The sequence below is a fragment of the Neolamprologus multifasciatus genome, chromosome 9, assembly GCF_963576455.1.
Source record: "Neolamprologus multifasciatus chromosome 9, fNeoMul1.2, whole genome shotgun sequence".
NCBI classification, from domain to species: domain Eukaryota; kingdom Metazoa; phylum Chordata; class Actinopteri; order Cichliformes; family Cichlidae; genus Neolamprologus; species Neolamprologus multifasciatus.
Window position 1 is genome coordinate 4,082,208 of NC_140447.1, and position 17,794 is coordinate 4,100,001.

At 39.4% G+C, this 17,794-nt stretch overlaps 1 protein-coding gene across 1 annotated transcript in view; it reads right to left on the minus strand.

Moving 5' to 3' along the window:
- Positions 1-3,080: 3,080 nt before the first annotated feature.
- The window catches only part of plppr4b (phospholipid phosphatase related 4b), a 57,216-nt gene continuing 42,502 nt past the window's right edge, over positions 3,081-17,794 (minus strand). Inside the window, exons 5-7 of the mRNA XM_085172666.1 lie at positions 10,746-10,803; positions 9,455-9,628; positions 3,081-8,886 (exon numbers count right to left, since the gene is read on the minus strand). Of these exons, the coding sequence (XP_085028792.1) occupies positions 7,189-8,886; positions 9,455-9,628; positions 10,746-10,803 (1,930 nt within the window). The 3' untranslated portion in view covers positions 3,081-7,188. The remainder of the gene's footprint in view (positions 8,887-9,454; positions 9,629-10,745; positions 10,804-17,794) is intronic.

Here is a 17,794-nt window from a genome sequence, read left to right on the forward strand (position 1 = left end):
TTACTTTACTTTGGATTTGACCTTTGGGACAGCTAAATCAGGAAATAAAGTAACTAAATTTTGTGTAAATATTCATGTCATTTTTCTTTATGGCCAACTTTTATTTTAATTTATTTAAGAGAGTGAGGATGGGATTGCTTTGACCTAAGCGTTACTCTAAAGAATATAATGTGTAATTCTCACCATCACATCTTTTATATAAAATTTTGTAAACGTGGCAATGTTCAGGTGACATCACACAGGCTGGTTTAATAAATGTCATAAAGGGGGCGGGGCAATTCTGATGTTTTTCTTTGAAGGTTTTAAGAGGCTAATGTAAAATTCATTGGTGCACATTCATTGCACAGCTCTGAAAGTGAGAAATGAAATCCTTGTGGAAGTGCCAAAACATGTTGTTCTTCTTAAGGCTAATCCTGGCTGAGTCCCCACAGACTCCCACATTAAAACGACTAAGTGACCCACTCACTTCTGGTGCACTCCAAGGTTCAGCACGTACATTATGAACAGAAGGTGTGTTCTCTTCTCTTGGTACCATTTTCCCTAAATGTAATCTTTACTTTCACTGTTTTCTCAATGACACCCACTTATGTGTCTCCTGCAGGCCTCATTCCTCCCTCCCACCTTCTCTAATTTGCTTAAGCTCAAAGAGGATGAAACTGAAATCCTTCTCATCTGCACCAAATCCAACCTACTGAAGGCAAACCATTTCACTCTCACTACTGACAGCTCCACGGTTTCCCCTTCACCTCAGGTAACGAGCCATGGTGTCATCCTAGATAGCTCACTATCCAATAAATCTCACAACAATGATCTCACCCTACTTCCATCTACACCACATTAACCGATTACATTCTCCTCTTTCCACCCAGTCTACGTCCATTCTTGTCCAAAGTCTCGTTACCTCCCGCATTGACTATTGTCTCCCCCAAAAATCCCTCCATAAGCTGCAACTGGTTCAACTGCTTGCTTTATTACCAGAACCCCCTCCTACCAGCACATCAACCCTTTCCATCAGGAACTTCACAGTAGTATTCAAACTTCTGCTCACCTTCAAGGCCCGTCATAACCTCGCTCCTCCTTTCTGACCTGTTAAGCACTACCTCTTCGCTCACTTTGATCTTTCTCTTTCCAAATTCCTGTGCCTTCTTTCCACCTCAGCACGATGGGAAGCAGAGTGTTCAGCGGCTCTGCTCCCAGGCTGTGGAATTCTCCTGATATAAGAAACATTGGTTCTCTCCCCCAGTTTTAACTCAAACCTACTGTCCAAGTCTGCATATTCACTGTGAATTGTTTATTTTATCTTGTTTTTTATTGTTCTTCATTTTGTATTGTTCTACTATGTGTTTTACCTCTTTTTTAAGCGTCCTTGGGTGTCTTGAAAGGTGCTTTTATTATTATTATTATTATTATTATTATTATGACAGTCCATTTTTCCAAACTTGCAAAATACTCCTTGAGCAGGAGGAAGTCACAGGTTTTTCAGACCGTGGTTTAATTTTGGGAACTTAATCTTTTCTGTTGGTAGGTTTGCAAAATGTACATAGTTGGGTTTAGGAAACGTTTGTGGTCTTAAGTGTTGTACTTTACCGTAAATATGGAAAAAGATTTAAATGTCATTTTTATGTGGTGCCAATGGGTTCTGAAGATGTGTTCATGTGTTCATATGTGGTGGCTGTAGGTGGTAGAGTAGGAGGGTTAGGAGGTTAAGTGGTTAGGTGGTTCGATCCTAGTCTGCTCCAGTCTGCATGCCAAATATTCTTGGGCAAGATACTAACCCCAGGTTGCTTTCCGATGCATCCATCTGTGTGTGAATGTTAGTTAGACAGCACTAAAAATGTAGAAAAGTGCTTGCATGAATGGGTGTGATTGGGTGAATGAATGAGTTGTATAAAGCATTTTGAGTGCTCGGATAGAGTAGAAAAGCGCTATATAAAACCAGCCCATTTACCATATGTGATGTGCCTGAATGGCAATGGCTGGTGAGAACCAGTGAGGTTGAGGGTTTTGTCTTTTTGCAGGATTTGGTGCTAAGAAACAACAGGAAAAATATTTGCAAAAAGTAGCACTGCAGTTGTGCTTTTCACTTCACTCACCCTCATCACAGACTGGTAACCTGTCCAGAACGTACCATGGTTGTACAATGGTAACATACAAACAGTGATAGCAAAGATAGAAATGCCCCTCCACGAACAGCAACCTTACCATGGTATAGGTATGTCACAGTGATCCCAGTGTCGCTGGGATTTTGTTCCCTGTGGTAGGGGAACAAAATCCCGGGTCCTGGGTGAGGGGCCAGATTAAGAGCGATTCAGTTGACTGCTGTGACAGGAAAAAAAACAAGGCCAATACCAACAAAGGCCCCAGTCCGGTAGATCTTCAACTCCCACAGAACAGAACAGTATTCCAAGGGAAGCTGGAACACCAAGATTATGCAGACCATGTTCTGCATCTCATTTGCTGAGACAGCTGTAAGGATAATAGATAATTGGTGCCTGTCATGGTGGTAATCCCTGAAGCAGATGGTAGAATGTCCACCAAAGTGGAAACTTCTAAGCAGATCTCTGTTTGTCTTTAATCAACAGTCACAATAACCGTGATAATGGGAGAGATTTCAGAATCACCATGAAATACAATTATTGAGAGAATGTGCATACACTGGCTCCTACACAGTATAGAGTATTAAAGAAAAGTACCTGGATTAGTTTTGATAGAAATAAATTGCTCAATGGCACAAAATAAATTTGCAGCGAACATGATGCTGCAGTTGCATTCGTGGAAAGATTGGTCCACACATTTTACACGCTTAGTCATGTAAAATCACATTTTTTTATTTAATCGTGATAATTATACTGAGGTATTACAATTTTCTTTGAAATTTGTTACACATAGCACCTGTAAATGAGGGTTTTATATATATATATATATATATATATATATATATATATATATATATATATACATATGTTGGGCTGTTGGGCAATGCTACAAGTGAATGCCATCCTGACATCCTGAATGACATCCTGTGGGGGCTCTATAAATTTGACATTTTTATTCAATTTTCTTTGTATTTTTGTTGTGTGTGTGTGTGTGTGTGTGTGTGTGTGTGTACTGTTGTATATCTAATGTGACTAACTTGAAACGTTCCATGCTTTCATAGTAAATATTCCAGTTGTTGGTCACCAATATTTACAAAAAAAAAATATCACTAGTCCGGTACCAGGAAAAAAAAACATCTTCAAAAGTGATTGTCATTTAGCAAAACACAGATTGTCACCCATTTTATTCATCTATATCTGCTCTTATGTGGATCGAGCATTCATAACATAAAGTACATACAACTTTTACTTTGTGTGTTTCTTTGTTTCTCCAATATAATCCAGTCTTTAAGTCTTAACCGTGCCTGGGCCCAAACTCTGCTTCAGGCCCCAAAGTCAAACTAACACTGCGGCATCACTGAGAGTTAAAAACTGTTTAAATTCTTTCATCTTTAATAAAATCATCAGCGTTGCTGCTTTACCAGGTGTAACAATTAAGTTTAACATCCAGGCATCCATGAAAACAGGATTTATTAAATTTAACAGAGCTAGAAGTTAGCAGGAAGTTAGCTCGCTAGCTTCCACCTAAACATGACATACCATGTTCTGACTGAGAGATTTCTGAAACAATTCAAACGTACAGCTCTGCTATCACTTCCAACATAAATGAAGACAGAAAACTAAACAGCAGTGACGTTTGTAGGGTTACTGAACAATGTTCCCTCTAAGTTTTCACGTGTCTGAGCGAACACACAAACTCCCTGAGCGTCCCTTGTGAGCAACAGCAGACGTGTGCACTGTGGTCACGCCAGCATCGAATCCATCCAAGTTACATGGTTTATTAAAATAATCAAAGCACAGCATTTACATTTATGTTAGACTTTTGCTTTTGTTGTTTTTGCTCACAGGCTTTCGGGCGTTTTCCTTATAAAACGCTGTTTTTCCCGTTTCTTCCCGCAGTAAATATAAACAACGACAGTATTCAGGAAGAAAAACAAACATTGCAGATATTTTATCATAACTCTGGTTTTACGTGGCCGATCAACACAATTTAAAAACTGGTATAAAGTCCACACTTTTCCCGTCACTTGTTCCGTCTGTCCTGCTCACATCTCCAATGGTTGTACACGTTGTCATTAACGTGGCTTCACTCCACATCAGCCGCTTTGCTAAAACACCGGTGTCTGCATATAAGGACGCTGTCATAGCCTGTCAGCCACGTTGAGTAGCTGCGTATATACGAATGTGAATCGCATCATTGGCTGGACTATGGGATAAGGTGGCATCGTTCTAAACAATTACACAGTGTTGGGAAGGTTACTTTTAAAATGTATTCCATTACAGATTACAGAATACATGCCCCAAAATGTATTCTGTAACGTATTCTGTTACGTTACTCAATGAGAGTAACGTATTCTGAATACTTTGGATTACTTAATATATTATCATGCTGTTTACAACTACATGAATGTACTATTGCTGTGATTTATTACTGTTACTGAAGGTCCGCGGCTCCGAACCGTAGTAAAGGGACCTCTGGCTAATATGCCGTGTTCCCTGTCGGGCTCGTAGCCGAAAAATAGCTTTACTTTGTTGTCTGGGTCAAGTTTGAGACAGAGAGAGGCGTTGAAAGGCTGCTCCAACAGAACTTATTGTTTCGGAGGAAAACACGAACACGGTGTACAGTCGAGTCTTAATAGCTTACTTACAACTGGGCTCGTCAGGCACTCTTCTTGGCTGCAGTGGTTATTATTATATTTACATGCTTCCAGCTCCCGTTTCTGCTCGATGACAGCTCGTACTTTTCCTTTTTCTCCCTCCCTCGCTCACAGACACATAACGTGTACGGCAGTCCATTCTCCCTGCAGCACGGACTACACTGCCCATGATGCTACATTCTTTAGAGCTATACCTGTAGCATTCTGCCTATTAGCTTAGCACAACAACAACAACAAAAAGGCCTCTCTCACCCAGGAAACACACAGTCACAGAGAGAGCGTCACCCTGTAACCATGGCAACCGTAACGCTGCCTGGAACAACAGAACGTAGCTGTCAAACAAAACCCAAACAGTCCTGACCCGCCACAATATGAAACAGGGAAGTACCGCCGTGTAATCCATTTATTTCAACAAAGTAACTGTATTCTAAATACCACCTTTTTAAACGGTAACTGTAACGGAATACAGTTACTCATATTTTGTATTTTAAATACGTAACGGCGGTACATGTATTCCGTTACTCCCCAACACTGCCCATACAGGAGCAGCCAGTCACTTACTGACTAACACTGCAAAACAGAATCGTTAAAGTTTTAATTTTAATTTTAATTTCAATTCAGGTTAGATTTTTTTTTCTGTGCAACACAGATTTTCTGTGCGCAGAGACCGTGCCAGCAGTGCGCAATTGGGCACGTGCGCAGCTAAGAGGGAACATTGTTACTGAAGTTGGGCTAGCTAGTATATAATGATGTGCTACGTGATCACTAGCTACATAGCTACGTTAGCATAGCATAAACACAGTGAAGCTGGAGGATGAACGCTAATTTTTTTCCATAAAGGTTCCTGATGGTCAGGGACAAATGCAATCGCATGGCAGGATGCTGTAAACGGACCAAACTTCAGTCAGGAGAACAACTGAGATAATCCATCCACAATACGAGGTTAGTCATTAATATACTGCTGCATGGGCTGTAGTTACATCCTAAGGGTTTAAAAACTGAGCTTTAAAATGATTAGCGGTAATAAAAATTGAGAGTGATCACTGACTGTTTTTAAGGGCTTGTTGAGATTAAATAGAACAAGATAGAAAGCATTAAAACATGTTAAAAACACAACAGCCTTAATAAATTCAGAGTAGTTTGGGCCCAGAAGCAGGGTTCATCACGTCATCACTTAAAGACCAGATTTGTAAGGTGTCTCTATCTGGTAACGAGACTGTAATTAAAATTACTTTTAGATGTGTTAAATGCAAAATAACCTCAGAAGTTACAATTCAAATTTTAACAAAGGGTACGTGACATCAAAATTATGGTGCAACACATGCTTTTACACTGCTATAGATCTGTGTCTGAAAATGCATAGGTTTCCCCTTGTTTTGCTGGGAGATTATGGAGAAAGTGGACAGGAAAGCAGGTCGAGAGAAGGGACACGACATGCAGGAACCTGGAGCAGATTCAAACCCAGGCCTGTGCTGTAGCCTTTTAACATGTGGGCCACCTGCTGAAATGGGTGAGCAATTTAGGGACTGTAGACATGGTTTTTATATCCAAACTCTAGGTGCTGAATATTCTGTTTCTTTATTGTGAACAAAAAGTGTTCCACTAAAAGCTACAAAGATAATTTAAATCAACCTGCCACGTAGGGAAGGAGACTTAAGGTTAATTGCACTGCCTTTTAAAAATTTACTAATTACCTCTCAGTATAAAGAAGAAGATTTCACCAGTTTGCTGCCTTGTTGTGCTTAGATCTGGGACCCACGTGGAGGTCCAAATATAGGTAGAGGATATAAAGACAAAATCGGGGTTAACGATATACGTTGTACAGTAAACACTTATTTCAGTGCAAGTCACAGCATATTTGACGTCATAGCTACAGAAGGAATGCTAAGCACACTTATGGTTTAAACAGTGTTTTGTTGAATATGTGGAATTTGTACAGAAAAGAGACAGAATATAAAAGTTCTCTCTTTCACATGTCATTCTTTAACGCTTTATGAAATATTACATTTTGCATCTATTGGGATTTTACATTATGTCATGTAGTACGTGTACCGTTTTTGGGGGTGTAGCACCATACACAGTATTTACAGTTCAGAGAACGAAACATTGGTTTTACGGCTATGATACAAGTATTTTTAGTAGTCTGCTACACTTTCATTGTTTCTGTGCTACTTTTTTGTGGATGTTTTTATCCAAAACACTATAAAAAAGGTTCCACTGGCAGAGCATCTACATTACAATAGGGAGTGACCACAAAAGTACACAGTGATTTCTACAACACTTAAAAGGTTGTGCTTTAGTGTAAACACTTACAAAAATCATGCTGACTAAAACCCTTTCTTTTATTTTATTATCATATAGACATTGGCAGGTTGTAAATTTGGGGATTCCTTAAAAATATCGTTGCATCTCAGCAGTGCTCAGTTTTTATTATTTTAGTCCTTGTAAACAGGAGTAATAGATGTTCCCTTGTAGAAAATATTCCGAGCATTATCTGGGCTGTTGGCTCTCTCTGGAATCAGGATGATGTTATTGACTTTTCTTTGTAGTGTGGACTCTCGACTCGAGGTGACTGAAGGGGTTTCTGAAGCACTCTCTCCACCTTCGCCACTGCCACCACCTCCTCCAGACCCAGAAGTGCTTCCATCACCTGGAGTTACCCTTATAGTAGAGAGGCCCTGTGGTTGAACCCTCTGCTCTGACTGCCCAGTTTTCTGCGTGTGAACTGTAATTATGGGTGGGGTGCTAATGGTGGCGGTGGTAGTAACAATGTGATTGGCACGCTTTCTGTCAATAGATCCTTCACGTATTGAGTCAGAGCTTTCTGAGTCTCTGTTCAGATCATTGAGCTCAAAAGACTGCCTCAAACACCCACTTGATACTCCCCCTACACCACTCGTCTCAGTACCTCCACCGGCTCCAGTGCCGTGATCCAGGGATCGCCACCTCCATGTTCCACTTCCATCTGTAGATGGAGCTTGGATCACTGGTCTGCTGATTTCGGGGTGTGCTTCTACTCTGACAATTGCACCAGTGCTCCCTGAAATACTGCCTGATGTGCTGCCCAATGAGCTGGGCCCTGTGGTGTTGGTGGGGTCTTGATCAGTAAGTGCCCTGTAGTGAGCAGTGCCTTGGAAACTCCCAGTGCTGTTGCACGCCATGCTGCTTTCATCTAAGCTTTTGGAATGGGTCTGTAGAAGTCCTTGCTGTTTAGACATAGCAATCACTTGCATGATTCGAGGTTGGAGATTCTGCCCATTTTCATTAGTCCTGCAGGTTGCAGTCTTCTCTGCAGCTCTTTGCCAGGTAGCCTGGATAGTGCTGTTTATTGTTGACATCCCCTCATTTCCTCCTCCTCCTCCCAGTGTCCTGTCAGAGATGGCATAACTTTCATGACCTTCCTCTGGTATGTGGACCAGTTGAGAAGACCCAGGTCGAGGCTGCATGTTTATCCTAGCTCCTCCAGTGATACCACTACAGTTACTGGGTAAAGTGGTACTAGCACCTGTGGCCAGTTTGGACATATATGCATGGGCATCAAAACCACCATTCAGACCCATAGCAGATGGCTCAGAGCTTGATCGGAGTTCCATGCTGCCATGATGGTGTGGATGCTGGGAGGGCGGCCCTGATGACGAGTCTACAGACGAGGAGAATGAATCTGGGACCTGAAGAGAACACTTATGAGTGTTGTTCTTACTTTTCCATTGAGACAAAAGCTGCTTTGAGCGGCTAGAGTCCATGGAGGCATGGTGGAGGGTGGCAGCATGGCGCCTAGCTGCCTCTTCATATGCTGCCATAGCCTGTGGGGTGTGGACCCGAGGGAGAGTGTGACTAAAGGTCATTATGGCATCTTTGCTGTGGGGGCTGTGTGGGGATATCACTTCCACATCTGCACTAGAGCGCTTCAGGCTTCCATCGGGCCTCTGCTGCTGAAGACCTCGATGAAGCAGACCCTCAGAATGGGAGATGGGGATGGTAGGCTCCCCAGATATGCTAGCTTTCATTTGCAGGTGGTTGAGGACGGCTTCCTGGCTAATATGTGGCAAGGAGCAAGGTGGGCAGTGCACAAGTGCAGGAGGACTGCTGCTGGTCTCCTCACTAGACTGAAAATTTCCAACTGCATACAATCCCTGGCAACAGAGAAACAGAGAAACACTTCTAGGTTCTTTTACTTAAAACCTAATATATATGATTTCATGCTTGATACCTGGATTCTGATTTGGGATAGGCTAGTGTACTTTGGGCAGGGCCTTGTAACCACAGCAATACTACCCTTTTTATTACAAGCAATTTCAAGTGTGTGTATAAATTAAGGAAAAACAGAAAACACTTCTCATGGGCCTTCAGGATGGGTCTATTGTTGAACTGGGTGGATTCAGGTCCCTTAATCCCACCCATAACACTGTGAACAATTTAGTCGGTTCAATGCTTTATACTACATTGGTAGCCCCAGTCTTTCATGAGACTATTTGATCGAGTGCTTTGATGTGAGAAAAAATCCCACTGACTTTGGTGACTGTCTAACTCAATTTGAATCCAACTGAATCTCATACATACCTGATAAAATATCTAACCTTGATTTAAATTAAGTTGGTTGAAAACTTAAAAGCAGCCAACACATGTGTCTCCAAACATAAACTTTTATTATGATGAGAACATCTGTACCCATAGTGGCAAAAACAACATCTAATTCCATACCAGGTAGACAGCAACAGCACCTCCGAGTAGAAAGCCCAGGTAGACGTCCATTGCATGGTTCTTGTATTGAATAATCCTGGTCAAGCCACAAATGATGGCACTCATAATAAAAGAAAAGACGAGCAGGGGCTTAAGTAGCTTGGATGAGTCCGTCAGAGTGCTGTTGAAATACATCTGCAACATACGGCAAATACAATACTGATTTTATTTATAGCCTTAAGCTTATTGGTTTTTGTCATATACGCTTAGGGAGGAAGCATACTGTGGGTCTGTCTCAAAATACTACCATTTCCCCCAAACAATAAAAACAAATTTATGGAGTGCACAGCTAAGGAATGAGCTGAAGCTGATACAATTGATTTTGAACAATTTCAGCACTTTGTACAATATGTCTCATTCACCAATATAAGTGCATTTTTCCTATGTCTAAATACAACAATTTTCACTTTAGCTGCTCAAAGCATCTTCCATGAGGAGTCTAAGGAGCTCGGAAAGAAAAGTGTCTGGACTTCTTTAAGTTTCCTTGAAGATGTTTCATCCGAGAAGCTTCTTCAGTTCTAGGAGCAACTGGTGTAAAGAGTCCCAGATTTTCCCCCCACGAGGGTCATGGACCCCCTAATGATCCTCTCCCTAATCACATGAGCCAAGGTGTGAAAACGGGTGTAGGTCACAATCAGCCATGGCTTTGGGTGAGCTCATTGTGAAACCTAGCCCCACCCCATCATGTGATTTCCTGAGGTCAAATGCTCTAGGATGTGAGCGGGGGGAAGGATCTCAAAATTGAGATGGCAGACAGTTGGTGTCGTAAACCACCGCCTCTGTTCAAAGATGGTTGCTCACAGTGGACATAGATGGCTTCTTTCACCCTTCTTTCAAATCATTGGTCTTCTCTGTCCAAAATGTGAACACTGGCGTCCTCAAAAGAGTGACCTTTGTCCTTTAGATGGACAGCTGAGTCTTGTCCCGTCGAGATGGACTCGACTGTCCATCTGCATCTAAAGGACCAAGGTTACTCTTTGTCCAGATCCTTTTCTTTTCAAGCTCCTACTACGATAACCTGGATGACTGACTGTGAAAAACTCACTACATTTTACATTTTAACTGAAAAGAAAGCCTATTTGGTTCACAGAAGGTTGAGTTGTTTGTTATGTAACTGATAAAAAATTTAAGAATAAGTTGAATTGAAGTTTTTTTGTTAAGTCAAATAGACAACGGCATCCTAAGAAGTTGTGAGGGACTTCTGCTGTAACATTGGGGATTACCGTTTGCACGAGCTCAAAACATCACTCACCGAAACATAGACAGCAGCAAAGGATGCCAGAGTAGCATGCTGTGATGGGAAGGATTTCCTGCAAGAGACAAAAGAACAAAAACAAATTCATCCAAGATTCCCCTCAGCAGGAGAGCAGGAGGTAAAAAGAAACACAACTGGCCTGAGATATCAAAAACAAAATCCTACACAGTATCGTAGGGACTAAATGACTGAACCAAAACTGAACCTCATTTCATGTGCTCTGTGACATTGCAGTCATATGTTTACTAATGAAACACATACAAGCATAGAGACAAGGCTTGCCTAAGGCTACTATTGTTGTAAACTGGCCTACATAAACAAAGCAGAACCAAATTAAGCTGCAGAAGGAACGTGAATCTGTAGCTTCTCACTCTGCTCCATCCATGACCTACTTATGACAGCTCCTGATATTAAAGCTTCATGCTAACTCCTGACTCTGCATATGTGCACACGGGTAAGTGTTGGTGCATTTATGGAGCTGTATGACTTGTTTGTGTGTTCATCCTGAAAACATAGTTGCACAGTTGCAACATCTGTGGAGTCATACAAATTGCATTAAGGGTTTGAAAACAGATAGCACAGCTTATGTCAGCACTAGAAGTGGGTCAACTCTAGTGCTGACATAACCATTATAATTATATCTGCATTAATCTCATTGTAACACAAGTGTTGCAATGTATGTCAGTTTAAAACTGAGGTTTCAATACAAAACGTAATAAATAATACAAAAGACATGCATAATATTTAAAGCTGGAGTGCAATAATCCTTTTAAGCCTCCTTTAAACCAGTCGTAGTGGTAGCGTCCAAAAAGCACCTCTTTGGCTCTTGGAACACATGCAGGAAGGAAAAGACCACTGTCTCTCTCAGAGGGGGGAGAAGTCCGGTTGTAAACTCAGAACAACACATACACACAGTTGTGCTGCTTTAAAAGAAGTTCTGTCAGATACAATATTAGAGAGATTAAATGTTTGTAATGTTCATTCTGTAAAATCTGTCTATTCACCATCTCTTCAGAGAAACTTGTCTCTTCTACTTCAACTTTTGTATTTTCTTTCTAATTAACAATCAGAAAATCATACTTCAGCCTTAGGGGACATATACGAAGAAAACCATGACATCTGAAAATAAAGTATCCCGTTAAAAACACATAACATCCTAGAAATTGTGTGGTTGTTTATTTTTGTACATCTTTTGTACAAACAAGTATTTGTTCAAGTTACTTGATTACTGCTAATTGTAATCATGTTGATGACAAATTGATTTTTCCAGTTGTTTTTCCAATTTAAATTGTTTTTTTCCTTCTTGTATAATGACTAGGATATCATTTTTCTTGTCATTACTGCTCAGGGTAGTTCTCATGACATAAATGCTGCATTTTGGGGGGAGTTATTCTCTTCTATACCAACTGGTCAGTAAGAAGTAGTGAGCCTGTTTTGAAAATGTAAGGAGTAGAAAGTAGATATTTATATTAAAATGTAGGGAGCGAAAGGAAAAACGTTTGTGTTTATTGTTCAGTTCTACAAATCAGATGTGACGAGACTGTGCACCCTTGTAATGTGAGGCCTCCCACTGCTATGTGGTGTCTCAGGAGGCAGAGCAGGTCATCTACCTTATTAGAAGGTTAGTGGTTGGTAGTTCAATCCCTGCATGCTCCAGTCTGCATACCAAATGTCTTTGGCCAAGAAAATAACTACAAGTTGTTCTCTGGTGCATCCATCAGAGTATAAATCTTGCATAGAAAAAAGTGCATGAATGGCTGAATGAGGCAAATTGTATAAAGTACTCAGGTGGAGTAGAAAAGCACTATATAAAAACCAATCCATTTATGCAGTGATACACCTCCTAACATCTAAAATACTTCTAATCTTTTATAGCTGCATCTTAAAGGACTAAGGTTGTCACATTACTAGATATTCAAACTTCATGCCAATGCTTAGGAAAATACTTGATACTTAATACCATTTTTGATACCACAGGGGAGATTATTACCACATCCAGCAACAACAGAAGTTGTTATTAATTAGATTGAATTAAAAAGTATTTAATAAAAAATTATGTCAACAATTTCATTACAGGTTGTGAAGGTGAAATATATTCTAGAACAAGTTGAAATTATTTATTGTAGAAGAAGCACATTATGCAAATGGTAATAATGAATTTGTGTGGTATTACTTATGTTACAGTAAAGAGTGCGTTGTGCATTCTTAAAGTCGTACATGTTGAATTGAACCGAGTATGTTGTCTGTTCCTCTCCCAGTCAGTGCTGTTCTCCATGCTTGTCTCACTGTACATGATGTTATTAGCACTTTAAAGGTGATCATTTAGGACTCTAACAAGTTGATTTGTTTACATTTGGGCATCTTAATTTTTAAGTGAGATGTGCGTTTTGAGTTTATACACTTTATGCATATAAGGCAACCGTTTCCTTTCGCAGTATTTTTGTGTGATGTGTTTTTCCGTGTTTTAACAAAAGGGGAACAAAGCACATTTAAGTCAACCTAAGATGATATTTGTTAATTTTCACATCGTCTTACTGAGGTAATGCGAAGTGAAACATGCTTCTTTTACTCCAAAGCACCGGAGCACTCAAAGCTTTACAGAACTTGCCTCATTCACCTATTAACACAAGCACTTTTTTCTATGGGTATGGATAAGTATGGTATCGGAAATCATGAGCAGAAAAGTCCAGGTTCCATCCATTTTAAGCATGTGAATTGTCTTGTCTTACTTATATTGGAATTGAGCATGTACAGATTCCAAAAAGAGGAGGTTGTATCTAATCTAATTTTTTTGTCTTGTAATGATTAAACACAGAGTCAATACAGTACAAGTGTAGACAGGGCAGTCACTTGAGACTGTGAGACCAGACTGGCCAACCTGCGCACTGCATGAGTAAACTACAACAAAGCCTATGACTCAATGCCTCACACATGGATCCTGTAATGCCTTGAACTGTACGAGATCACAGGAAGGGCCTTCATCAGGAGGATTGGGAAGTGGCGAACAAACTCAGCCAGATCATTACCAAGACTGGCTACGGATACCAAGTATGGAATGGTGGAGTCTGTTGTAGCAAATGCACTTAGCCAAGAAAATGGCCAGGAACAATAGTCTTCATATGAGACTTCAAAAAAAGGGGGTACAACACAAAAACCTGACATCAGAGCAAGATATATAATGGCTTCCCAAAAACTTTTCATTTTCTAGCTAAACCTGAGTACATTCCATCTCTGCTGCAAAGGATTCTGGGAAATGCAGTTTTCTAATGATAATATGCATAAAATGCTCTTTTTGGTAGAAATTGAAATCCATAATTAACTGGCAATAGATCACTTACAAAATAACCTAAAAATGCTGTTATCAAATCAAATAGACTGCAATAAAGTTACAACACAGTTGTTAGCCACCTCCTCTACCTGAATGACATCAAACTGTATGCCAGGAGTGAACAAGACATTAACTCACTGATCCATACCACCAGAATTTATAGCAATGACATCGGAAGTCAAAAATAGGGAAGGTAGTCAGAACTGAGAGGATTGCACTACCTGAAGGCAACATTTCAGATACTGAGGTCAGCTACAAGTACCTGCAAATCCTACAGGAAAATAGAAAACCACAAAGAGGCTGCTTGGAAAGCTGAAGTCACCAAATACCTGCAGAGAACAGGGCAAGTCCTGAGGAGTCAGCTGAATGGGAAGAATATGATCTGGGCAATCAACACTTACGCCCTGCCGACTGTCAGATACCCTGCTGGAATAATAGGCTGACCAAAGTAGGGAATAGACACCACATGTAATCAAGACAAGGAAGCTCAAGGGTTACCCTTCAGATCCACCAGTACCCTTAGACTATATGCTAAGTGGAAGGAAGGTTGCCGAGGACTAGTGACTGTCTGAACTATCCAGCATGAAACAACAAAGATACATCAATACATCCGGAAGAAGTCCATAACTGATTACAGGATTAGTAAATACAGCAGAAACCCAAGAAAGAAGAGAAGCAAGAGGACCCATCATGAGAGGACAGGGAGAAAGTGGCTGATACAGAGAAATCCTACAAGTGGCTTGACAAAGCTAGACTAAAACACAGCAAAGAGGCACAAACCATGAAGCACACACTCAAAAAATGAATGAGGGGGATTGTTCAGTGTATATTAATTATTTATTTTCATATTACTTTATTACAAGTCTACGTAATTGTGTCTATTATTCAACGTACATAATACTAATGTGTTACTTGATGGCATAACATTTAAGTTAAGTCAATTAGGATCAATATACTTTGTATATCCACAAGGTGGCAGTAATGCAAAAACAGTTGTAATAAAACCGCGAAGAACAACAAGGTTTCACGGCTTGTGCCTGCTCATGCGCAAGACTTCAAATTTAACTTGAAAACGTTGTTTTGGCGCCAAGCTGCTGTTTCTTTGAGAGGTAAGACCACTTTTTTCTTTGACTATGTTGTGTAGTATCTACATGTAGAGCATGGTTATATTTTGCGTTTGTCTTACAAGACATATTATATCGTTTGCGTGCGCTTGTTCTACATTAGTTTTACTGGGTCCTGGACATGCTTATTTTGTGGACTGTGTAAGAAACATTTTTTATTGTTTTTTGTTTTATTAAGGGACTAGCTACAGGGGTTCATGGGGTTATTTTTTCAAGGGGTTATTTTTTCATTTGCTTTCTTGGGATTCCTTTACTGTAATCCGAGAGTCATAAATATCGAATAGGATAGCAAGGATAGCATAAAGTGACATTTAAAATCCAAAAAGCCAAGGGTGAAAGCCACTGTGACACCATTGTTATGCTCTATCAGTAATCTGTATTATGTAAAAATGGTCTGTAAATACAGCATGTTTCCTAGCAGAGTTATACATATCAACATAGTTATAAATTACAGTTTGTTAAATTACACACTTAATTTTTTAAATAAAATTATTCACGACACATGAGTGGACAGACAATGGAGGTCGACAGACCTGGTGATAATTGCTTCTATAGAAAGTTAGCACATGGCAGTGTCAATCTCTTGCTTTTCTTCTGAGTAGTATTTTATTTAGTTGTAATTCAATCAATAATTTGCTTCTTGAAATTAAGTAATGGATTTCTTGTTTTACTTTATAAATTTCAGGTCCGGGCCTTTACCTGCTCCCTCCTATACTGCTGAGCTTGTATGTGGTATGTGAACTGTTATACTTTAAAAACAAAACTGTTTTATAAGTTAAGTTTTCTTTAGTGACCCATCCCATACCCCTGTTATTTCTTCTCCAGATCTGAACCATTGTAAAGGTTGCAGTTCAAAGGCCTGAGGCATGAAATTCATCTTCAGATTCAGCTATCTTCACCATCGAAAGAGTTGATGCCAGCACTCCTCCAGCCGATGTGGGTATAACCATCTCGGGTGTTCTGCATGACCTGGAAGACCTGGCCTCTGCATGTGCACTCTTAATGGGTGGGATATATGCACTGAATCTCAGTTAACCTCAAGACTGAAAGCTTTCTTTGAAGTACTTCAGAAGCTCTTCCTTCATCTGTATGTCAGCAGACTCTTGACCAAGGTACAGATGCTCAAGAATAAATTGAATGAATAAGCCAACCCTTAATTTGGATGATGAATGTTCTGTCAGATGGACAGAAGTTTTTTAGAGGCTGAATGGGAATAAAATGGGAATTTGTTGAAAATGACAGATAAAGGGAAAATTACATTTAAGAGAAATTTAGAAAATTTAGTAAACTACTACAATTTGAGAGATTTTACTCTTGGGGGGGGGGGGGGGGATTTAATTGAGATTCAAAGGATTTAATTGAGAGATGATACTGCACCAGAAATGTTGAAGGGTGGTGTGTATATTAGCGTTCAAGGCATGTTGTTATGAGGTGGAAATATGTTCATATTCTGTTTGTGCTACATTGTGTGCATTGTAAAGGTAATTGCAATACATACTAAGAATAAGGGTAAGTTAGGAATGCAGGATGAATGTATATTTTGCGGACTTTTAAAGACGAACACTTGTTTCCATGTTAAAATGTTTACAACTCAAGCTTTTTGCCCAAACACTGGTAAAATAAACGTTGACAGTGGCAAGTGTTAAATGGTTACTGCTGTGCTGTTGCAAAAAAAAAAAAACTGAACGCTGACAAGCTGTTTTATTGTTAGACAATAATGCTGACATGTTTTATTAAAGTTTTATTTGGGATGGTGATATAATTTTCTTTGAGTGCTAATATCAGTGGACTATTTATTATTATTATTATTATTATTATTATTATTATTACATTAATTTTTTTAATTGTGGCTGTTGAGGTGGACACTTCACTTTGCATTGTTAAAGGAAAGCACTTCATTGGCGTTGTGTTACTGGACTGACCCTAAGCAATCATTGCAAATAGCAACTTTGCTATCCATTTTAGACACTAAAAGAAAAAACACTCCACAGACCTTACTAGCATCACATGTGCATAACTCAAGTGTCATCTTATCAACATGTTATGTGGTCTTCAATGGTTTTTTTTCTTCTATTTCTGGCAGATACAGACATTTAATTTAAAGTCTTGATGTTGCATCGGTCTACATACTGTTAGTTACTAACCCTAATGAGCTGTCGTGTTTTGTTTTGGACTGGGTTTACACAAATGCTCACTGAATGTGTTGGCAATAAAAGAAATTTAAAAAAATAAGTTGGATGTACTTAATTCATTTGTGTGGAATCTGTTGACAAAAGAGATTTATGTAAAACTAATTAGTAAACCACAAGGTGGCTGAAAATATAATATTTGAATTAATCTAACTTAAATTTAACATTTTACTGCCACAAATAAGAAATGTGTTGAAGTAACTAATCTAAACTATCTAACCTGTAAATATATCATCTATGTTCATACAACATAACTTGATTTAGGTAGTCTTAAATATCTCTTGTTAATCTTAAGAAGTTTTTTAAAATTAGATGAACTAAAGATTTTTGCTTTAAACTAACACAATGCAATTTCATGGAACCTGTTGACAAAATAATTTTAATTAAAGTCAACGTTTCATTTTT